Source organism: Vombatus ursinus, unplaced genomic scaffold (assembly GCF_900497805.2).
Source record: "Vombatus ursinus unplaced genomic scaffold, bare-nosed wombat genome assembly UNPS02011572.1, whole genome shotgun sequence".
Taxonomy (NCBI): Eukaryota; Metazoa; Chordata; class Mammalia; order Diprotodontia; family Vombatidae; genus Vombatus; species Vombatus ursinus.
This window is the reverse complement of record NW_020951350.1, coordinates 3,546,194-3,570,793: the sequence shown is the minus strand read 5'-3', so window position 1 is coordinate 3,570,793 and position 24,600 is coordinate 3,546,194. Positions and strand designations below refer to the sequence as shown.

The 24,600-nt window shown below is 38.9% G+C and overlaps 1 protein-coding gene across 2 annotated transcripts in view; it reads left to right on the top strand.

Moving 5' to 3' along the window:
- SIL1 (SIL1 nucleotide exchange factor) overlaps positions 1-24,600 on the top strand; it is a 268,182-nt gene that overhangs the window by 177,509 nt on the left and 66,073 nt on the right. For both annotated transcript variants that reach the window (XM_027856499.1, XM_027856498.1), the window contains 2 exons: positions 6,564-6,657; positions 10,074-10,265. In XM_027856499.1, coding sequence (XP_027712300.1) covers positions 6,564-6,657; positions 10,074-10,265 — 286 coding nt within the window. The remainder of the gene's footprint in view (positions 1-6,563; positions 6,658-10,073; positions 10,266-24,600) is intronic.

Sequence of the window (24,600 nt, the reverse complement as noted above, 5' to 3'; positions counted from 1 at the left end):
AGCCACTTACTGTGGCCTTTGATTTTCTCCATCTTCATCTTCTCCATCTTCATTCAGCAGCATGTTCCGGGGAAGGAAGGCAGTGGTGAGAATAATCCAAAACTGAGGCTTGTTAGGGCAGTATATATGGTAGTTTAAGGGAGCAAAGTTTGAGAGAAGATGGTGATGTAGAGTTGAGCTGTTTTACCCAAGGTTCAAGATAGTTAAAGAGGAGATTATGGTCAGTATAGGACTTGTTGGCCTGAGAAGGAACTGAGGGGCTGAGGAATTATCAGTCATATTTACAATGCAGATAGAGGTAAATGACAACAGATTGTCTCAGGTTAGTCAATTTTAGAGTTCATTTCCATAAGCATGGTGGTACATTTGTGAAAGATGGCCAGATGAAGAGTATCCCCTAGCTAAGGTAGGATGGAAGAGTAGATCATGGGAAATGAGTAAATTGAACTGGACGATAAGGTTGTTGAAGATTAGGGTCATGCATGTAGGTTGTATATTTAAGTCCCCTAGTATGAGAACAGGAGTTGAGGAGGAGAGAAAGACTGTAGGCCAGGCACTGAACTTACTGAGGAAAGAAGGAGAGTATCCTGAAGGTCAGTGAACATCTACTACTAGAATTTCCATTGGGTAGAACCCATTCATGGATTGAGTGAGCCTCCAAGCGGGGGAGATTCCTGAGTGATAGTGGTTGAGGGAGAGCCTGGAAGGGCATCGGAGAGTGAGGAGTACACTAATTCCTCCACCATGGATAGGAAGCATCAGGGGGATGGGAGGTATTGCAGCCAGTGTTGTAAAGGGGAGTCAAAGAAATGCTGCCATCAGGAGGGATCCAGAAGGTGGAAGAAGTGTGATAGGAAAAGATTTAAGATGAAACCAGACATAGTCATCCTCGCCTGAGACTGTTTGTGAATCATCAACCCACACATGTAAAAGTGATGTATTTTCCTGACTCCGTGGCTTTGTTCTTGATGTTTGTTTCTTGTCTAGGCCCTGAAAATTCCCATAGAAATTGGAGGCAGAGGAAAACGAAAGCCCTAACGGTTAAATATTCTGCTTAAAGATGCAAAGCAAGACAGGACTGGTGTGATTTCAGGATTCAGCTTTCCTAGTTCTAAGTTTAGTGCTGTGAGAGGAATCACGGTATCTTAGAGTTGGAAGGAACATCAGACACCTTCACATTCATGTTCCTCATTTTGCTAGTGAGGAACCTGAGGCCCAAAGAAGGGAATGGATTTGAGGCGTATCACATCAGGTGAGTGGTAGAGCCTGGATTAGAATCAAGAGAGGCTTCCTCTCAGTCCTCAGCTGTGGCCAAGGTTATTGGATTGTGAGGACGGTGAGTCTGTGGACTACTTCCCCATCCTCTGAGAATTTTTAAATGGGAATTAGCTTGTGATGTAGTTTTCAGTATTCCCCAAGCTAATATGTAATCCTTGTATGGGATTTTCCTTCATTCCTCTGTTAGACAAATCTGCCGTCTATCCATTTAACACAAATGAGAACTGTTGGCAAATCTATCGTCTCTGCCTCTCTGATGGATACCTCTCCCCTTCAGAGTTGAAGTTGGCTCAGCTCCAGAGCACTTTTCTGTGGAGATTATTTTTCATGATGTCTGGTAGGGTTTCTTCCAACATTGTTTCTTTCTTTTAAATAAGTTTTTATTTATGTCTTTTGTTTTTTACATCATCATTGTTTTCCCCAGTATCTCTCCCTCTTCTCCCACAGGGCTGTTTCATATAATAAATATTATTTTTTAAAAAGATAAAGAAGAGGAAAAAAATCAGCACAACTGATCAATACAACAAAAAAGTTTGAAAACACATGTAACCTCTGTGGATCTCCCACTTCTACAAATGGATTGAAGGGTCATATCTTTTCTTTTGAGTCATGCTTGATCTTTATAATTTTGCTATTTTGACTTTTGTTTTTGGTGAGGCAGTTGGGATTAAGTGACTTGCCCAGAGTCAAACAGCTAGTGAGTGTTACATGTCTGAGGCCGGATTTGAACTCAGGTCCTCCTGACTCCAGGGCCGGTGCTGTAGCTGTAGCAGGGGCCTAGCTGCCCCTTGCTATGTTGACTTTTGATTTTGTATGTATTGTTTTTCTTTCTGTTGTCATACTTATTTTGTATACTGTTTTCTTGGCACTGCTTGCTTCATTCTGCATCAGTTCATATAGACATTTTTATGCTTCTCGGTATTCATCATATCATCATTTCTTTTTTTCTCTTTTATTTAAATATTCATTTTTAGTTTTCAACATTCACTTCCACAAGATTTTGAGTTCCAAATTTTTTCCCCATCTCTCCCCACCCCAAGACAGCGTGCATTCTGAATACCACTTCCCCTAATCTACCCTCCCTTCTATCACCCTCTCCCCCTTCTCTTATCCCCTTCCCCTTCTATTTTCCTGTAGGGCAGGATAGATTTCTATACCCCATTGCCTGTATATCTTATTTCCCAGTTGCATATAAAAACAATTTTTAACATTTGTTTTTAAAACTTTGGGTTCCAAAATCTCTCCCTTCTTCCCTCCACACCCACCCTCATTGAGAAGCTAAGCAACTCAATACAGGTTATACTTGTGTAATCATGCAAAACACTTCCACAGTAGTCATGTTGTGAAAAACTAACTATATTTCCCTTCATCCTATCCCACCCCCCATCTATTCTGTTTTCTCTTTTGACCCTGTCTCTTCGTAGAAGTGTTTGCTTCTGATTACCTCCTCCCCCGATCTGCCCTCTCTTCTATCATTCCCCCCCTTCTCTTATCCCCTTTCTTCCTATTTTCCTGTAGGGTAAGATAGATTTCGATACCCAATTGAGTGTGTATGTTACTACCTCCTTAAGCCAAATCCAATGAGAATAAGATTCACTCATTCCCTCTCACCTTCCCCCACTTCCCCTCCAGTGTAAAAGCTTTTTCTTCTGTTTTATGTGAGATAATTTACCCCATTCTACCTCACCTTTTCTTCTTCTCCCAGTATAATCCTCTCTCACCCTTTAATTTTATTTTTTAGATGTCATCCCTTCATCTTCAACTCACCCTGTGCCCTCTATCTACCTATCTATATATACATATATTTTTTCTCCCTCCAACTACTTAATACTGACAAAGGTTTCATTAATTATGAATATCATCTTTCCATGTAGAAATGTAAATAGTTCAACTTTAATAAGTCCCTTATGATTTCTCTTTCCTTTTTACCTTTTCATGCTTCTCTGGAGTCTTGTATTTGAAAGTCAATTTTCTATTCAGCTCTGGTCTTTTCATTAAGAATGCTTGAAAGTCCTCTATTTCACTAAATATCCATTTTCCACATGAAGAATTATACTCAGTTTTGCTGGGTAGGTGATTCTTGGTTGTAATCCTATCTCCTTTGCCCTCCAGAATATCATATTCCAAGCCCTCTGGTCCCTTAATGTAGAAGCTGCTAAATTTTGTGTTATCCTGAGTGTGTTTCCTCAATACTTGAATTGTTTCTTTCTGGCTGCTTGCAATATTTTCTCCTTGACCTGGGAACTCTGGAATTTGGCTATAATATTCCTAAGAGTTTTCCTTTGGGGGGATCTCTTTTAGGAGGTGATTGGTGTATTCTTTCCATTTCTGTTTTACCCTCTGGTTCTAGAATATCAGCAGTTTTCCTTGATAGTTTCTTGATAGATGATGTCTAGACTCTTTTTTTGATCATGGCTTTCAGACAGTCCAATAATTTTTAAATTCTCTCTCCTGGATCTATTTTCCAGGTCAGTTGTTTTTCCAATGAGATATTTCACATTGTCTCCTATTTTTTCATTCTTTTGGATTTGTTTTACAATGTCTTGATTTTTCATAAAGTCACTAGCTTCCATGTGCTCCATTCTAATTTTTAAGGAAGTATTTTCTTCAGTAATCTTTTGGACTTCCTTTTCCATTTGGTCAGTTCTGCTTTTGAAGGCACTCTTCTCCTCATTGACTTTTTGGACCTCTTTTTCCATTTGGGTTAGTCTGTTTTTTAATATATTGTTTTTTTCAGTATTTTTTGGGTCTCCTTTAGCAAGCTGTTGACTTGTTTTTCATGATTTTCTTGCATCTCTATCATTTCTCTTCCCATTTTTCCTCTACTTCTCTTACTTGCTTCTCAAAATTCTTGTTGAACTCTTCCATGGCCTGGGCCTGATTCATGTTTTTCTTGGAGGCTTTGGATGCAGGAACTTTGACTTTGTTGTCTCCTTCTGGTTGTATGTTTTGACCTTATTTGTCACCAAAGTAAGATTCTATGGTCTTGACTTTTTTTGCACTGTTTGCTCATGATCCCAGCCAATTGCTTGACTATTGAACTCTTTGTTAAGGTAGGGGTCAACTTCCAATGTGGAGAATGTATTGTCCCAAGCTTCAGGGGTTTTGTGCAGCTGTTTTCAAAGGTACTTCTAGGGACCTGTAAATTTTCAGTTCTTCCAGGGGGGTATGATCAAGGGTGAGGTATTTACTCCTTTCTTGGCCTGGGCTGTGGTCTGTGAGTGACCACAAGCACTCTTTTCTGCCTTGGAACTGTGAGGGGGATTCCCTCTCTACCACCACCAACAGCTGTACCACCCTAATGCTCCTCCTTGCCCCAGGACCACCCCCAGATCCAAGCAGGGGCAAATCAAGAGAATTCTTCCTTGGTGCCAGCAAAGACATCCCTGCAATCCCCCTCTGATCAGCTGCTTATCCCCCCTCTGTCTGTGGGCCAAGAGCTCTGGAAGCAGCTGCTGTGCTGGGGCTGTGCCAGGCCTGGGGCTGGACTGAGCTCCTCTCTCGCTGAGGTCTGACAGACCTTTCCTACTGACCTTCTAAGTTGTCTTTGGCGATTGTGGGCTTAGAAGGTCTGGGAACTGCTATAGCTCTCCTTGATTCAGTCCTCTGTGCCTGCTCCAGGATTGCTGAGGCCCGGTCTTTGCCTGTGGGATCCGTGTTGAATTGTGCTTCTCTCCCAGCCTGGTGCATCAGACCTTTCCTGCCAACCTTTGAGGTTGTCTTGGGCTGGAATTTGATTCACTCTCTCTTTTTGTGGGTTCTGCTGCTCTAGAATTTGTTTAGAGCCATTTTTTACAGGTATTTGGAGGGGTTTGGGGGAGAGCTCAAGCAAGTTACTGCTTTTTCTCATCATTTCTTATAGTACAGTAATATTCTATTACATTTGTGTGCCACAACTTGTTTAACCATTTCCCAATTGACAGGCATCTACTTTGTCTCCCATTCTTAGCTCTTACAAAAAATGCTGCTATCAATATTTTGGTGCATATGAAGACTTTCTTATCAGTGGATTGCTTGGGGTATAGCCCAATAATAGCTATTGTTTTTTGAATGACTCCATCTCACTTTTGTGATCTCCTTCTCCACAAATGAAGACCTTAGGTATCCCTAAGATTTCATATCCCTGAGGAGAGCCAGGATCAAGACTTACTCTGTTGCTTCTGTCCTGGAGGAATGTAAATTGTATAGATCACCATCTTTCCCTGTTCTCCTGCATATAATTGTGACTCATTGCCATCTGGGTAGTCTTGCCATAGGTTCATGGAGGCATTTCCTTGGAGAAATAGAACTTAGGAATGTCTGGAAGTAATAGCAGGAAGCAGTTTAGGACTGTATCCATCTATGTCTAATGTAATTTTTCACCTGCTTCCATCTTTTCTTCTTTCCTTATTAAATATACTCTTCCTTATGTTGCCTTTTGGATGACCCCATCCCGCTTATTTCATGGCAGGGTTCCATGAGGGAAAGTGATGGGGTTCCAGTAGTTTGTGAAGGAATTAAAGAACCTTCTAAACTAAATTTCTAGCCAGTAGAATGTGCTAGAAATACATCTGACGTAATTGATTTGTATACATAAAATATAAGCTGCTTAAGAAAAAAAAGAAGTATCTGACTTAATATGTGTCAATGAACATTATCTTCTTATAAAATAATGAAGAATGCTAAGAAAAAAGTATATTTGAAAAAATTCCTCTGGGTTAAATCTGGGATTGGATTTGCTTTCCTTTTATTCCCAGGTCTCTGGTAATCAAGATCCGCTCTTGTGCACATGAATGCTTGTCACATTTTCAGTCAGCTCTTTATTTTTTCGGAGTAGGCCTTTTAGCAATTGAGAATATGTGCTTCACAAATAAAAAGGGAAACAAAAGGTCATAAAAACATTTGGAAGTTGATATCAGGATTGTTGTTATGCAGTTTAATATTTGCCACATATGCACTTGCCATTAAGGGGTCACTAGTCTGTGTTATTCATAAATAATAACTATGGACTAATTTATATAGTACTTAATACCAACATAAGGCGGTACACATAACTCCCTTTGTGCAGTTAGCTATTTTGTACGCAGTGACTATAGTTGATCATCTTGAATGCAGTAGAACGTAAGGTGAAGTGTACCCTGGGTGTTTCCCAGACAGAACTGGTCCCTTGCCTATTCCCCTCCTCCTTGCCTTTGAACCCTTGGGTATTATGTGTAGCAGATGAAGCCTGGCACAGCTCCCCAGTGGATCTCCTTTGTACAGGGATATGGCCCCTTCTGACTAACTTTGGGATTGTATTTTGTTAGGTTGGACCTCAACACACATGGTTTCACAACTCAGGAACTCAAGAGTGCTCTTGAAAAATTCAAGGAGGGAGCATGGGGTGAAAAGGAAGATAAGGTATGTGTTTTCTCCACACATTCCATTGTTGCTCATTCTGATTTTGTTTTGGAAACAGGGTTCTCATGATTCTTCCCAAGCCTTTGTAATTTCCATGGGTTGCAACTACCACCACTGCTCCTGCCCCCATCACTAACAAAAGCAACAACAATAAGAAATGAGTCAGTGTGTCCTTGTGAATAGGCGATTGGCCTCACATTGGCATTGTGGATAAGTCACTTGACCTCTCAGTGTCCTGGACAATTCTCTAAGGTGGACTTCTTATTGAGAGCTTCTGAATTTCCACATGGTAGCAGTAACCTCAGAAGGCCAGTCATGCAGCTGGTAAGGGAAACAGGCTGTCAGTACTGAGAAAGGACGCAGAAGACCCTGAGGACCTGCAGCTTGATCCCAAGCCAAAGGCCTGGGCTTGATCATGCACTTCAGACTCCCTCCCCCCTCCATACATTCACTCCCTCACATTTGAGAAGATGAATGAATTACACCTGATTTAGGCCTGTCATATAAATCAAGAACTTGTCCATCTACATCCTTTCCAGTATCCAAATATCTTCTTCCTTGGGAATGGCTTCTCCCTTGCCTACTTCATATATTCCACTCATGACTGGGAGGTTTTAGTATTTATCAAGAAGTTTAAATTTTTTTTTAAAAGTCTTAGAACATTTTTGTTGCTGTTTTCCCAATTGAAGATGACTTCGTTAAAAATAAGATCTGCTCCACTTGGTTTCTTTTCACCATTTTATTTCATCTGACCAGGTGTTTCCAGGTTTGTGCTGAGCAAAGTCTCATTTCTCTTTTTCTTAAGCATTGAACATCAGAATTTGTCTGCTTTGGCTCTGAGAGTGAGAAAACAGTGATCTCTATTGGGGATAGATTATGCTGCCTGTTCCCAGGATTCTTATGGCATCAGGATTTGAACTCTAATCTTTTATTTTCACTTTCTCAGAACTGGTGCATAGAACCATAAAACTTTATGTCTTAGAGAACAGTCTGTTACTTTACAGAAAATGAGGTGCAGAAGGGGCAAGAGAGAGCATTTATTAAGTGCTTGCTATGTGCTATCCCTTGTGCTAAGTACTTTGCAAATTTATCTCTCTTTATCTCACAACCCTGGGAAGTAGGTACTATTATTACCTGTATTTGACAGATGAATCTGAGGCAGACAGAACTTAAATTACTTATCCAGGGTCACACAACTAGTAAGTATAGGAGGCTGGATTTGAACTCAGGTCTTCTTAATTCCAGGCCCAATGCATGCTTTAATCTGCTATGCTATCTAGCTGACTCAGAAAGAGGAAGTGATTTATCCAAAGTCACATAGCTAATTAACTAAATGGGTTGAGTGGGTTATAGAACCTTTTCCTTATTCCAGTGTAAAGAGTTTTGGAGCATCTGTGGTCAAATACAAATTTGTATTTGCCATTAACTGTGATGATGTTAACATCTTGCCAAAAGAGGAGGTTACTTCTGATTATGATTTTGAGAAGTCATGAACTTCATTTCATTCTGCAGAATTTTAATATGCTGAAAGAATTATCCTTCCCCTTTCAAAGATTCTCACTTCCCAGGAGGATTCTGGATTGTTAATATTAAGTCTCATCTTTTATACTCTTAATACTTTTGTCTCTGTTATTTGTTTGGCTTTATGTTTTGGGAGTATTTTATCGTTGTTAGCTGTTTTTTCCCCCCAAGGGAGTTGATTTCTGTCACGAGGACCTTAGTTTTTAAAGCTAAGCAGTTGCAGCTCATGGCTTGGCATATGACCCAGGAGAGGTGTCCAATTCCCTATCCAACCTGTCCACCTGTGACTCAGCATTGTTACCGACAATTCTTAGGGCTGGATGCTATGACAGTATCTCCATTTTTGGGCTCAGGGAAGAAAAAATACGGAGCGCTGCAGAGTCATTTTCTTTGCAAAGAGCATGGTTATTTTTTCAATTGGGCTCTTTCATTTCTTTTGGATGCTGCTCCCAGAAGGTGCTTGTAGTGGGTGGGAGAAAAGCTCATAGTTAAGACATGAGCATTTTGTAGCTGATTGCTTCTCATCATCCTGATTTGCTAAATATCTAAGGCTCTTAATTTTTCTTGGATCATAGACACCCTATTATTTGAGACAAAACCTCCTGTGTCCTTTCAGAGTTTGTGAATGCTATCTTCTGCAATTGGAATGGAATTGGAATGAAAAATAGGAACTATCAGAAGTTTGAAATATTCAATTAAAAGCCTTTTCCCACATAACAGCATAATTTGATCTCAGAAACATTTTGTGTGCATATATGGGGAAAGGTGAGTGTAGATTATTAGGGATTTGGGTACAGTACATGCAGTAATTTAGCCATTTCAAACAGTCATACAAATTGTACACCTGTGACAGTAATGACAGTGATTTATTTTTCATCAGTAAATTGTTCCCACTCTTGACAGCTCTCTCTGCCCACAGTTTTTTTTCTTTCCCAGGCTCCCCTAAAAACTTCTTGTGTCAGATGGGTACACAGCTATGGGGCAGACATTGAAGTTCAGGCTTTCTGACCATTGGCATCCCAGAAGTCTTGGGAAGAGCCCAGTGTGCTAATCCCAGATCTGATGAACCATTTACACTTAGAAATCATACGCTGGCAGCTGCAGGAATGGGATGGTTCCATTCTCTGCCCCAGAGGACTTACATAAGGACATTGTTGCTACTTTTTGAGCCTACAAATCAGAGGCCCTTTTTTGAAGTTCTTCCAAATATATTATAAGTGTCTGACTATATGGAGGTTGATTCCTGGGGTCCTCTTGTCTGGACATAGTGGAAAGATTTAGAGTTTTAGAAAGTGTAGAATCAAGCAGGTCCTGAACCTCGTGGGCATCAAGGGTTGTTGTGAAGGAAATACTTGACAAGATAATTTATACCTTTTAAAAAATGCCACATCTGTTTCCAAATATATCCTCCCTTCTCCTACCAAGAGAACCATCCCTTGTAACAGATCAAAAAAGAAAGTGGAAAAAAAGCAGTTTGGCAAATTTAACCAACATAGTGATTGTAGCAAACAGTATATGTAGTATTCCATGCCTGTTGTCCCCCACCCTGCAATGAAGGAGGCAAGGTTCATTTTCTTAACTCTTCTCCAGGGCCAAGCTTGGTCATTTTACTTACCTAGCATTTACTTTTCACTTTTATCTAAGCAAGTACTTTCTTAACTGCTAGTATTAAAGCTTCAGGAACTTTCAAATACATACCCTTTGACTCCCATTGTCTTTTACAGTTTTACCCCCTTCCCTACCTGCCCTCTGCCATCTTCCCTTCCAGCCTTTCCTCATGCTCTCACATACTTTCTTGTGCCCTCTCTCACACCAACATGCAGGAACCCAAGGGGACTGATGAACTTGAGCTAATTCTCCTTCAGCTTGTCTTTGTCCTTGTTTTTTTTCCCTAGGCCCGACAGGAAGAGGTCAGGCGACGTTTCCGCCCTATTGAGGATCTGAAGAAGGACTTTGAAGCCTTGAATGTTGTCATTGAGAGTGACCTCCAGATTATGGTTCGGCTGATCAGCCAGTTCAACAGCTCCAGCACCACCCTGGAAGAGAAGATAATGGCTCTCTATGACCTGGAATATTATGTCCATCAGGTGAGGAAGCACAATGTATTGAATAGTAACCTCTGAAGTAGATTCCACAGTCTGTCCTGAATAGCCCTGTGTCGTTACTACTGACCAAGTACATAGCATGTTTTTATTCAGAAAGGTCAGAGACAAAGCTTTTGCACTTTCAAGTATGGCCTCCTTGCTCCTGGGGCTGTCATGGGGTATGCAAAGAGCTGGCCAAAAGGAAGTCACACTTAGGATATGTGATTATTTGTTTGAACATGTATAATCTGTATCAAAATGCTTGCTGTCTCAGAGAGGAGAGAAGGGAGGGAGAGCATTTAGAAATCTGCATTTTTTTAAAAGTTAATTTTACATGTAATTGGAAAAAAATACTATGTTTTTTAAAAAAAAGAAAGAAAAGATTGGCTTGAAATAATTAAGTGGAATTTGGAGGCATTTTCCACTGTTCTTTAACCTCCTTCGCTGTAACCGGTCCATCGCCAAAGCTTAATGTTCTCTCTCTTTGAAATATCAGGCACATCAGTGTTCTTTTCTCCACTTAAATGCTACTACCCTAGTTTATGTCCTTATCACCTGTTTAATTGTTCTTCAAATCTCTCCTTTTTCCAGTCTGTCCTTTACAACATCTACCTTCCATCTCCACCACTGAACACTCCCTTAGGAAAAAAAAAGGTTCTCACACTGACTGACAATGCAACTGTCTGACAACTCCTGCATGCAGTCTCCCACATCTCTAAGAAGAGAAGAGAGTGTGTTTCATCATCTATTCTTTTGGGAACTGGATTGGTCATTGCACTTAATCAGAGTTTGGTAGGCTTTTAGTGTTTATAGTCATTGAATATATATATATATATATATCCCAGAGATATCTCAAGCCCAAAAATTTCCAAAAGAGAACTCATCCTTCTTCCAAATTTTACTATAGTTTTGTCTTCCACGTCGTGGGGATTAGGGGCACAGTGCCCTCACAATCTGGAAAATCCTCATAAAACTTTTCAGCCCTCCCTTTGTGCCAGAGAAGAAGTCTGAATTATTATGGTATTAAAAGATAAAATTTGATGATATTGTGTAATACTGTATATATATTTTATGCATTTCTGAGTTTCTAAACTTTTTCTGTGTCATCTGTGACTTCCAAAAAACTCCCAAAAAATTCCCGTTTAATTTCTTATGCCCACCCATAATATATCAAAACCTCAGTGGGGAAAATAATGATGTAGATGGGATAACTGTTTTTCTATTGAAGGCACCATGATTGTTCAAGTTGCCCAGATTCCTAATCTTGTTTTCCTTCATTCCTTACTCTTCCTTGCTTCACATGTCTATTTCTTGCCGTTTCTACATTAACACTTGCATTTGACTCCTTTCTGCTCACCCTGTTGGCACTTTGATTCAGGCCAGCTCCTTCCTTGATCATTACAGTAGCCTTCTCATTGGTGTGCTGCTGCAGGGCTCCTTCTGAGTCGTCCTTTTCTTCCTAGAGCTACCAAAGTGATTTTCCTTAAGCACAGGTCTGATGATTTTACTCCCCTCCTCAGTAAGTTTAAGTGGGTATAAACTTTGTTTACCTTTTAAAATCCTTCATACCTTTCCCCTACCTGACTTTATGGCTTCATTGTGTGTTATTTCCACTCCACACTGGGTATCCAGCCAAACTCTCTTTCTTTCTCTCCTTCTTCTCTCTCCAACTCCCAGCTTTTTGTCTGCGCATAGACTTTTCTCCAAACCTGTAATATACTTCATTTTCCCTTCCTCCTCATAGAATCCTTCTTTCCCTTCAAGGCATAGCCTAAGCACTTCTTTCTACACCATTTCCCCATAACTCCCAATTTCCTTGTATTCTGCTACGTTGTATTCATTTATGTTTATTTGCTGTATATTTATTCTGAATACACTCATATCTACTTGTCTTCCCTTCTAGAATGTAAACTCCCCATAATTTGGGATTGCATTTTGTATCCCCAGCACCTATGACAGTCCCTTGCATACAGTAGATGTTTAGTAAATAAATACTTATTAATTATATACAGTTCTGCTGTTTCTACTTTCTTTGCTCTACTCTTATTCATAAAAGCTTTGCCATGTTTTTCTGAATTCCTTATGTTCATTTCATATAATAATGACCATTTTCCCAAAGAAGGCCAAACAGAAGTTGAAGGGAAACTCTGTAACAGGCCTGTGCAGCATATGGCCCATGGGCCTCTTGTGGCCTGCTAAAGGATTTTGGGTGGACCACAGAAAATGTAGAGGATGTAAAAGAAAGTAAAGATGTAATGAGTGCTTTGTCCATGCCCTGCTTAACCCACCTTCCATTAGTCACTGTTGTGCCTATCATGTAACTTGGTGGGTGGGTTGCCATTGTGCACTCTCACCTGTTTGTAATGTGACCTGTGGCAATCAACCATTGTCAGTCTGTCTCTAAAAACCTATATGTGGCCTGAAGAAGTTTAGCCTATTTTAATTTTGGCCCCTATCCATTGCCAAGCTGCACAGGTGTGCCCTGTAGCTCAGCCTGCTATCAGGGCTAAAAATCTATGGCCAAAGGGACATTGGGCTGTGTGCTGGAAAAACCTCAAGACCTTGGTTAAGAAGGATTTCCGAGGACATTGCTATTTCTGCTTGACTTTAACAGGATTAAGCTGGTGTGACAATTACATTATCTGAATATTACACCACTATTTGTTCAGCTATTCCCAAGTCTGTGGGTACCCTATTTGCAGTTTTTTGACTACCACGGGAAAAAATACTGCTACATAGATTTTGGTATATATGGAACTTTGTCATTGAATTTATTTGGGCATTTTCCAATTAATGGGATTATTGGTGCAAAAGGTATAAAGAATTTAGAGTGTTTTCTGACATGATTTCAAATAGTTTTCCAGAAAAGTTAGATCAATCCAATTCTTCCTTCAGTAGTGTTTTGATGTGCTGATTTCTTACCACATTGACTGTTTCTGTCCTTTCTCATGTTTGCCAGTGTGATGAATGTGAAGTGAAAACTTCAAATTTGCCTTTATTTGTTATTACCCATGCTGGGCCAGTTATGTGGTGTAGTGGATAGAGTGCCAGGCCTGTAGTCAAGAAGTCGTATCTTCCTGAATTCAAATCTAGCCTCAGATACTTACTAGCTGTGTGACCCTGGACAAGTCATTGAACACTGCCTCAGTTTCCTTATTTGTCAAATGAGCTGGAAAAGGAAATGAGGAACCACTCCAATATCCTTGCCAAGAAAACGCCAAATGGGGTCAGGAAGTGTCGCTCGCAACCGAAAAACGACTGAACAACAACAACAACATTGTGATTTGGAGTAGTTTTTTCATATAGTTGTTTACATTTCTTCTTTTGAAACTCTTTCTAGTCTGTGACAATGTAACTATTGTGAAATAACTCTTCTTCATATTATTATTGCAGCACTTTGTTCTTTTGTATTAATTTTCAGTTAGCTGCCATTTTGTCTTTTATACCTGCCTTTTTAGGGGGTGAGGGGTAGGAGACTAAGTAAAGTATTATTTTATTATATTGTAGTACCAATTTGCCATCTCAATACATGATCTTATTTAGCTATAAAATTTATTTTTCCATTTCTGTCTCTTAAGAAAAATGTTTTACTGATTCTTTTTGCTGTGTTTCATTTTGTTTTATATTTGTGTCAGTTTCCAATAACCATCTCTCCTCAGAGTCCATTTTCTTATAACAAAGCAAGCAAAACTAACATAGCAGTGAAAACTGATGGCATATGGGACAGTCTATCCTTCTGTGGAAAGGAGGGAGAGTGTTTAATCATCATTTTCCTGGAATTAAGTTAAGATACTGTGAATAATCTGAATTTTCTTTCTTTTTTATTGTTTCTTTTGACGTTATTATAATCCTTTTACATACAGTTCTCGTTTCATCCTTCTACATTTTCCACTATTTGATATAAGTCTTTCAGTGTTTCTCTGAATTCCTCATTTTTACATTTTTGTGTGTGTGGTAATAGTCTGTTATGTTTATATACTGTGATTTGATCTGTTGTTTACTAGTTATTTGGAAACTGTTTTTGGCTTTTATCAGGAAGATTGCTATGAATATTTTGGTGTATATGGGACCTTTCTGTCTGTCATTTTACCTCCTTGGAATATAGGCTTAGTAATACTATTGCCCAGGTCAAAGTTGTACATATTTGTAATTTTAAGCTGGTTGTGAAATTCTCTTTATGTTCACTTATCTTCCTTGAGGCCTTTTCATCCCTCTCTAAAATCATTTCTGTTTCTATCTTTAGAATTTCTTTCTTGGGAGCTATCTATACTTCTACTGACTCTCTTCTGGAAAGATCATGGCTTGATCCCTTTAAAATGAGGATACATGTCAGACTGACTGAATTTCCTCTTCTTTCTAACCATTAACTCTAAGATGGAGTGAGTGACCATTTTCTAATCTCCAAGGTTAACCATAATTTCTGCTTTGGCATTCATTTTTTCCTTGCCCAGGCTCAGGTCCAGGTTAGCAGCAACCTGGTTGTTTCCTTTATCTCTTGAATGATGAAATTATTATCCTTTCCTCTGGCTGTTGTTCTGTCTTTGCTTGTTTCATATCTCTCTACCTTTAATCCTTTTTGCTGATTTTTTTTTAATAAAAGGAGAGTAGAAGCAAGCCGCATTGAATTTACTTTTGCCTCTTCCAAATTAACTTTGGGAAAAACACAATATTTAGGATTTTTATTATTCAGGGGCAGAATAATCCTTGCTCCACCCTCTCTCACAGGGTTGGTTTGAGGATAAAAATGAGCGTATACAAATATGAGCAGTTTTGACAATCTTGAGTTTATTTTAGTCAGTAGTAAATTTGGTGACCCTTTCTGAGATAGACCCTCTCATAGAGGGTGGTGGTTGTCGTCGTTGTTGTTGTTAGTTTAAAACAAAGGTAGCAGCTGCCCTACAAACAGACTGCCAAAAATGTAAACCTATTTAGGGGAGGTAATAAGGACCAAATGAGATTACGTAGGTGAACTTTTGCAAACCTTAAAGCACCCTACAAATATATACTACCTCCAATAATACCCATCTTCTCCAGGATGCAACTCTGTGGACTTAAGCTTTCTTTTATGTCAGGAAAATCAGAAAGAACAGTGAGAGGAAGAGTAGGGCTGATGAGCTTGTGGTGTTTAATCTACGTGTAGGAGATCTAGAAAGAGAATAGATTAGCAAGGGTTTCATCGTAGTCCCCCATTTTGTTAGTCTTTTAGTCCTCTGCTTTGTGTGGGATGGGCTAGAGGAAGTTGAAAGGTCAGTGACAGACACAAAGGTGCCTATCTGTTTGACTCTTGGCAGAATTGGTTTCAGAGGAACTCCTTGCAATCAGACAAATACAGATTCTTTCCAAATCTTGAAGGATTTGGATTCCTTCAAGATTCCACAGGGAACCAGGGGCCTTTAATCTGTAATCAGAGTGGGGATGTCCACTAGATAGTTGACAGTTGACAGTCCGTGACTAGAGATAGGTAGACAGTTGATGAGTCCCATGGATGAATTAGAAGTCTCAGGCAGAATTAAATTACTAAAAGAGGAAATGTTGGGAGAGGAAAGAGCTGAGGAAAAAAATTTAAATAGTATCTGCATTTATGATCCAAGGAAAGAAGAGCCAACCAAAGAGACTGACCAAAAGGAAGAGAAACAGAATAATAGATAATTCATTGTCAGTCACAAAAGAGGAGAGATTTGCAAACAATATGGGGAGTGATTAAGAGGTGTATCTGTCAAGACTGAGAAATGGCCTTTGGATTTGGATCTTATTGTCCAGCTAGAACAGATCAGTTAATTTGATTAAGAAAATACTTTTTTTTAAGCAGTCCTGCAAATTAGAAATTAAATCTTGTCATTAAGTCTACAGGTAGAGGTTTTAGACCATATTGATGTATATTTCATTATATTTTGCCATGGTTAAATCATATCCAGAATACTGTATTCATTCCTGAAGGACCCTGATGAATCAAATCATGTCTAGAGAAGAGTGACCAGAATGACTAAAAGGTCTGGAAGTTAACACTCTATGACACTGCAGGAAGGGAGCCGGGTGTAGTACAAAGATGGCTGCATTTGGAATGAGGAGATCTGTGTTCGCATCTGCCACTGACCTTGGGCAAGCCCATTTTCTCATCTGTTCTGGGAGAGTACCAGAAGGTAATGGGGCCCTGGGTTTCTATTCTAGTACAGTGCCTCTCACACTGTGAAGTTTTGTTAACTAAAAGTAGATGCAATGACCCAGAAAGTCAAACGTCTGCAATTAAACTCAGTTGAAAAGAGCAGCTTGGGCTGATGAAAATAATGATTATGGATTCAGAATTTTATTAGTAGATTCTTCAGAGATGGATAAACTCCCTCCATGGCTCATGGTTTATTGTTTAACTAAAGGCATTTTTTAAAAAACTGTGATAGAGAACCTGGAGTTTGGCTCCTAGTTCATTCTGCTATCAAATCCTGTGTGACTCTGGGCAAATCACCTAACTTGTTTCAGCCTCAGCTTCTTCATGTGTTTTTATACCTCGGATTAATAAGAGTATCTACCTCATGTGGTTGGTATGAGGATCAAATGGAATAGCATGTGAAGCATTTTGCAAATCTTAAAGCACTCTATAAATCTTACTTATTATTACTGTTGTTGCTTCCATTTAGATTTTGTCACAAGTCAATTCAGCAAGCATTTATTAAGCACATGGTCTGAACCAGGTATGGTGCTAAGCATGGTAAATACAAATATAGGCAAAAAAGGAAGATATCTGTATCCTCAAGGGACTTACTTACTAATTTATGACACATATAAAGAAGCTGGAAAGCCTGGAGGGAGGAAGGGACAAAGAAAGGAGAAGGTGACAAGATAGAAAAGGCCAGAGAGTTACAGAGTAGGGAGAGAAGTGAGCCATGGATGGCCCCAGGGACTTCCTTAAAAATAAGTTTTTATTGATATTTTCTGTTTATTACATCACTCTAGTTATCCTAAGTTTCCCTCTCTCTTCCCTCTCTCTCCTTCCCAGAGAGCCATCCTATATGACAAATAGTATTTTTTAGAGAGGAAAAAAATCAGTACAACTGATGTTGAAAAAGTCCTAAAACATACACAGTGTGAAACACCTGTGGGCTCTCACCTCCACAAAGGGCTGGGTTGGGGGTGCATTGTCATATCTCTTCATTGAATTCCTGCTTGTCTTTACAGTTTCATTTTATTCACTTTTGATTTTTTTGGGGGGGGCGAGTTATTCTTTCCGTTTACATTGTTGTAGTCACAGTATGTATGTTTCCTTGGCTCTTCTTCACTCTGCATCAGTTCATGTAGATATTTCCATGCTTTTCTGTATTCATCACACACATCATTTTTTAAAAAATTAATTTATTTTTAGTTTTCAGTGTTCACTTCCACAAGATTGAGTTCCAAATTTTCTCCCCGTCTCTTGCCTCCTCCCACCCCAAGAAGGAACGCATTCTGAATACTCCTTCCCTGATCTGCCCTCCCTTCTATCCCCCTCCCCCCTCCCCTTCCATTCTGGTCCCTTAATGTAGAAGCTGCTAAATCTTGTGTTATCCTGATTGTGTTTCCTCAATACTTGAATTGTTTCTTTCTGGCTGCTTGCAATATTTTCTCCTTGACCTGGGAACTCTGGAATTTGGCTATAATATTCCTAGGAGTTTTCCTTTGGGGGGATCTCTTTTAGAAGGTGGTTGTTGGATTCTTTCCATTTCTATTTTATCCTCTGGTTCTAAAAAATCAGAGCAGTTTTTCTTGATAATTTCTTGAAAGATAATGTCTAGGCCCTTTTTTTGATCATGACTTTCAGGTAGTCCAGTAATTTTTAGATTCTCTCTCCTGGATCTATTTTCCAGGTCAGTTGTTTTTCCAATGAGATATTTCACATTGTCTTCTATTTTTTCATTCTTTTGCTTTTGTTTTACAATGTCTTGATTTTTCATAAAGTCACTAGCTTCCATGTGCTCCATTCTAATTTTTAAGGAAGTCTTTTCTTCAGTGAGCTTTTGGACTTCATTTTCCATTTGGCCAGTTATGCTTTTAAAGGCACTCTTCTCCTCATTGACTTTTTGGACCTCTTTTTCCATTTGGGTTAGTCTGTTTTTTAATATATTATTTTCTTCAGTATTTTTTGGGTCTCCTTTAAGCAAGCTGTTGACTTGTTTTTCATGATCTTCTTGCATCTCTCTCATTTCTCTTCCCAGTTTTTCCTCTACTTCTCTTACTTGCTTCTCAAAATTCTTGTTGAACTCTTCCATGGCCTGGGCCTGATTCATATTTTTCTTGGAGGCTTTGGATGTAGGAGCTTTGACTTTGTTGTCTCCTTCTGGTTGTATGTTTTGACCTTATTTGTCACCAAAGTAAGATTCTATGGTCTTGACTTTTTTTGCACTGTTTGCACCTGTTCCCAGCCAATTACTTGACTATTAAACTCTTTGTTAAGGTAGGGGTCTGCTTCCAATGTGGAGAACGTACTGTACCAAGCTTTTGTGCAGCTGTTTTCAGAGATACTTCTAGGGACTTACAAATTTTCAGTTCTTCCAAGGTGGTATGATCAAAGGCAACTTATTCCTTTCTTGGCCTGGGCTGTGGTCTATGAGTGACCACAAACACTCTTTTCTGCCTTGAAACTGTGAGAAGGGTTCCCTCTCCACCACTACCACCAGCTTCACCATGCCAGCACTCCTCCTTGCCCTAGGCCTGCCACCTAGAACTGTGACCCAGATCCAAGCAGGAGCAAATCAAGAGAATCCTGCCTCAGTTCCAGCAGAGACGTCCCTGCAATCCCCCTCTGATCAGCTGCTTGATCCCCCTCTCTGTTTGTGGGCCGAGAGCTCTGGAAGCAGCTGCTGTGCTGGGGCTGTGCCAGGCCTGGGGCTGGACTGAGCTCCTCTCTCGCTGAGGTCTGACAGACCTTTTCTACTGACCTTCTAAGTTGTCTTTGGCATTTGTGGGTTGAGAAATCTGGAAACTGCCACAGCTCCCCTTGATTCAGTCCCCTGAGGCCTGTACTGGTATCTCTGAGGCCTAGTCTTTGCCTGTGTGGCCCACGCTGAACTGCACTCCTCTCCAACCAGGCGCAACAGACCTTTCCAATCAACCATCCAGGTTGTCTTGGGCTGGAAATTTCTTTCACTCTGGCATTTTGTGAGTTCTGCTGCTCTAGGATTTATTTAGAGCCATTTTTTTTTTACAGGTATTTGGAGGGGTTTAGAGGAGAGCTCAAGCAAGTCATTGCTTTTACTCCACCATCTTGGCTTGCCTCCCCCCCCATCATTTCTTACAATGCAGTAATATTCCATTACATTCATGTACACAGTTTCCTTAGCCATTCCCCAATTGACAGGCATCTATTTTGTTTCAGATTCTTACTATCACAATAAATGCTGCCATAAATTAGTTGGAGTGTATGGGCACTTTCTTCTTATTAATGGCTTCCTTGGGGTATAAGCGCAATGATGAAATCTTTGGTTCAAAAGGGAATGGATATTTTAATCACTTTATTTGCATTACTCCAAATTGCTTTCCAAGATGGTTGTAACATTTAGATTCAATGGAACCCGTAAGTGTATAGATTTAGTGCAAATGTAATGATCCTTAATGATTCAGGTTAAGAATTATGTTAGAAACCTCATCCATTTATTAGTAAGGTAGGGAATACTATCAGTTAAGAACTTATGCTGATAGATGTGTTTGGAGTAGAGAGATGAAAAGTCATGGGGCTCTCTAGGTTCTGTCAAAGTCTGTCTCTGCCCTGTAGGCTTCCATTCATTGTCTCTGTTTCTATATGTTATAATGGCTAGTTCTTGGCTCCCTTTTCCATTATTAGAATGGAATCTTTTGCCCTGGAGGAAAACAAATGGCCTTTCTGAATAAAAGTCCATTATCTCATCTTGGGATGTCAGTTGACTCCCAAGCTAGAAGCAACCTAGAATGTAGAACAGATAAGTTTAGTTTCTGTTGAAAGACTTGAGCCTGGCCTTAGTTATGCTGAGAAGCAGCCTGTGTATGGGTTGGAGTCAGCTTCCAGTTGTCCTGCATTAGCAGACAGACCCACAGAATCCTAGGTGTTGCCTAGTCCAACCTGCACCTCAGCATGGATCTCCTTTACAACTTCCAGACTCTGCTCTGCTCAAAGATCTCTGTAGAAGGAGAATGTCTCCATTCCAGTGTAGTCCATTTTACTTCTGGTCACCTCTAATTCTTAGGGAATTTTTCCTGATATCAAACTTAAATCGACCTCTCTGTAATTTATACCCATTGTTTCTCCTCCTATCTCTGTGAGACTAGGCAGAAAATAACAAATGCCTTTCAGATACTTGAACAGAGTTATCATATTTTTCCCATTTCATTTTGTTCACTTTTCTTTGGACAAGCTATGGTTTGATATGTCAAACCTTGTGGCGTTCAAGTCTGAGCATAATATTCCTATATGGTCTAACCAGGGCAGTACTAGACAACTAACCCTTATTTTGTTTATTCTAGCCTTTAATGCAGCCTAAATTCACTTTTTTTTTTTTTTTTTTGTGGTTGGTATTGAACTGGACTTGGTCTGCTAAAAAAAAAAACCTCAAGATTATCTTCACATGAATTTCTGTACAGGCATAAAACTTGTCCCAGCCTTTATTTGTACATAAGATTTTTTTGAACCCAAGTATAGGGCTTTCCATTCATTCTCATATTAAATATTTTCTTGTTAGATTTCGTACATTGTGCATCTGGAACCTTTTGGATCCCTATTTCTGTTATTCCATTTTCTTAGTTCTTTTCCCCAACTTCATGTCACCTGTAGTTTTGATAAGCATGCTGTCTATACCTTCATAATAATAGCCTACTTGGATGCAACAATTGAAGCATTTTCCTCAACATAACAACCCCAGGAGGGCTATTAAAGCAAGTATTGGTAACCACATTTTGTAGTTGAGGAAATTAATGCTAAGTAACTTATCCTGGGCCAAATACTTAGCTCTTTTAAAAATGTTTAATTTTTTTTCTGAACTAACAAGCATTTTGCTTTCCCTTCTCCCTTCATACATTGAAATAAGAAACCCATATGTATGATCAACAATAATGAATTCCTTTGTTTGCCATGTATGTCCCATTTTGCATCTTGAGTCCAGGAACTCCTGTCAGGAGTCAGATTGCATTCTTTGGAATTCTGCTTGTTCATTGCATTGATCAACATTCTAAAATCTTTATTAATTTAATTTTTCAGTTAACAGGCATTTATTTTATTTCCTCCAGCCTCTTCCCAAATGAAGAGAAAAAACACATACACACACATGTACACACACAGAGCTCTTATAACAAAAATGTGTGTTTAATAAAACAGATTACTACATAGTCTCATTCTACATCTTGAATCTATCACATGTGTCAGGAGGTGAGTAGCATACATCCTCATCTGCATTCTGGAATCATGGTTATTAAGTCAATATTACTAATCATGGTTATTAAGTCATTAATTATTGTTATTAAGTCTATCAAAGTTGTTTATCTTTACAGTATTGTGTTTATTATCTAAATTATTCTCCTGGTTCTTCTCATTTCACTCTGCATCATTTCTGGGTCTTGTCTTCCTAGATTTCTCTGAAATTGTCCCTTTTGTCTTTTCTTATATCGTGACAACATTCCATTATATTCATTTACCTAGAATTACCTAGAATTATCTAGCTAATTCTGGAGGGATAGCCCCTTGAGTTTCCAGATCTTTGCCACTATAGAAGGAACTACTACAAATACTTTTATACATGTTGGTCTTTTTTTCTCTTTTCTTTGATTTCTTTTAGGTATAGGCCTAGTAGTGATATTAATGAGTCTAAGGCTGTGCAGTTTAGTAACTTTTTGAACATATTTCCAAATTGCTTCCAGAAGAAATATACCATTTCACAGCTCTACCAACAGTAAATTAATGTGACTTTTCTTACACCCCCTCTAACTTTGTCATTTTAATTTATTGTAATTTTTGCCAATCTGATGGGTGTGAAGTGGAATTTCAGAGTTGCTTCAGTTTGTATTTCTCTAATTATTAGTAATTTGGAGGAGTGTTTTTTTTTAATATGGATTTTTCTTTGGAAATTGCCTGTTTATGCCCTTTCATCAGAAGAACTTGCATAAACTTTTTTTTCTAGTTAACTAGCTTCAACAACCGGTAAATGTTTCTCCTGGCTATAAGTCCAAAATATTTTCCGTAATCCTCCACTCTCACTCTTAAATCATTGATAAAAGTATTGAATAGCAAAAGGCTAAGGACAGTTCCTGGGATGTATCATTAGAAAACTCCCTCCAAGAAGACATTGATCCAACAATGACTTTTCTTCAATTCTGATTAATTCATATAATTGGGAATCTACCTTTCTGCATCTGTACTCCTCTAGTCTAATAGTTCTTTCAAAAAATGGAACGAGGTCAGTCTGGGTGAAAAAATCACATGAAGTCTTAGCTCAGCTGTCACCTCTGCCAGTTCTTTCTCTATTCTCCACCCTGTGCTCTATCTAGGTTTGATGATTTGACCTCATTGAATGCAACTAGGATGAATCTATCACCTCCTCATTTTTTTTTAACTTCACCTCCCTGTTAATTCTTTTTTTTTCCCTGCCTGTCTCTGGCTGATCTTTCTCCTTGACAGAGAACAAAAGAAACCAGATAAGGTGGCAGTTTGTTTTTATCCTCCGCTGTCCATTGTTATAGCTCTATCTACCCTGAGCTACAGTTATGCTCATTAGTTGATATTTACTTATAGGTGTGTGGCACTCCTCTGTTTTCATCTTCTTGTTTAGTCATTTTCAGTTGTGCCTGACTCTTCGTGACCCCATTTAAGTTTTGTTTTTTTTTTTTTTGGGCCAAGATACTGGTGTGTTTGCCATTTCCTTCTCTAGCTCATTTTACAGATGAGAAAACTGAGGCAAACAGGGTTAAGTGACTTGCCCAGGGTCACACAGCTAGTAAGTGTCTGAGGCCATATCTGAAATCCGGAAGATAAGTCTTCCTGATTGCAGGCCTGGTACTCTATCCAGTGTGCCACCCTTCTTACCTTCGTTTCCTTCTGAGATTTTAAAAAAACCTTAGCTGGTCATTAAATTACTTGTACACTCAGGTATTGATTTCTTCACATAGTTTATCTTTTCTTCCTCATTGAAGTAATTTTTGTTTGTTTCATTAGAATTTAATTTTTGTGTGCTTCCCAAGAACACTAATAGAGTCAGTTAGCCTCATGTTATTGTGTGCATTTCTTTCCTGGAGACAAAATGATTGTCTGCCTCCTTTTTCTTTTTTTTTTTAAATATACATAAATTTTTATTGATATTCTATTTTTTACATCATCATAATTATCCCCCTTGAGATCCCAGAGAGCTACCCCTTATAACAAATAGTATTTTTTAAAGACCTTGCCCCCCCCTCGAAAAAAAGAAAGGAAAGAAAAAAATTAGCAAACTTTTCTATTCATTGGAAAAGTGTGAAAACATGTGTGGCAGGTAACACTTATAGATCTGCCTCCATGAAGAGGTGGATTGGGGGTGGGGGGTGTTCTCTCACATCTATTCATTTGAGTCATGTTTAATCTTTATAATTTTATTATATTTACTTTTTAAAAATATGTTTTTATTGATGGATTCTGTTGTGGTTATCCTAAGGATCACTCTCCTTTTCCCTCCCAGAGAGCCATCCCATATAACGTAGTGTTTTTTAGAGAGAAAAAAAAATTCAGCATACCTGATTGATACATGGAAAAAGCCCCAAAACATGCACAATGTGTGACACCTGTGGACTTCTCACCTATGTGAAAGGGTGTGTTAGAGGTATCTTACCATATCTCATCATTCAGGTCCTGTTTGAGCTTTATTATTTTTTTTATATTACTTCTTTAATTAATTTATTTTGATTTATCAATAATCACTTCCATATGCTTTTGAGTTTAAAATTTTTCTCCCCCTCTCTCCCCATCACCCTCCCCAAGACAGCACACAATCTGATATAGGCTATACATATATATTTCTATTAAATATATTTTCACATTAGTGATGTAAGTATGAATTAGAACCAATAGGAGGAATCACCAGAAAGAGGAAACACAAGTCAGCCAAAGAAAAAAAAACAGCAAATAGTATGCTTTGATCTGCATTCAGACTCCATAGTTCTTTCTTTGGATGTGGATAGCATTTTCCTTCACGAGGCCTGTGGAGATGTTTTAGATTCTTGTATTGCTGGGAAGGGTTAAGTTTATCAATATTAGTCATTGCACATTGTGGCTATTACTGTGTACAGTGTTCTCCTGGTTCTGCTTACTTCCCTCAGCATCAGACCATACAAGTCTTTCCATGTTTTTCTGAAGTCTGCCTGCTCATCATTTCTTATAGCA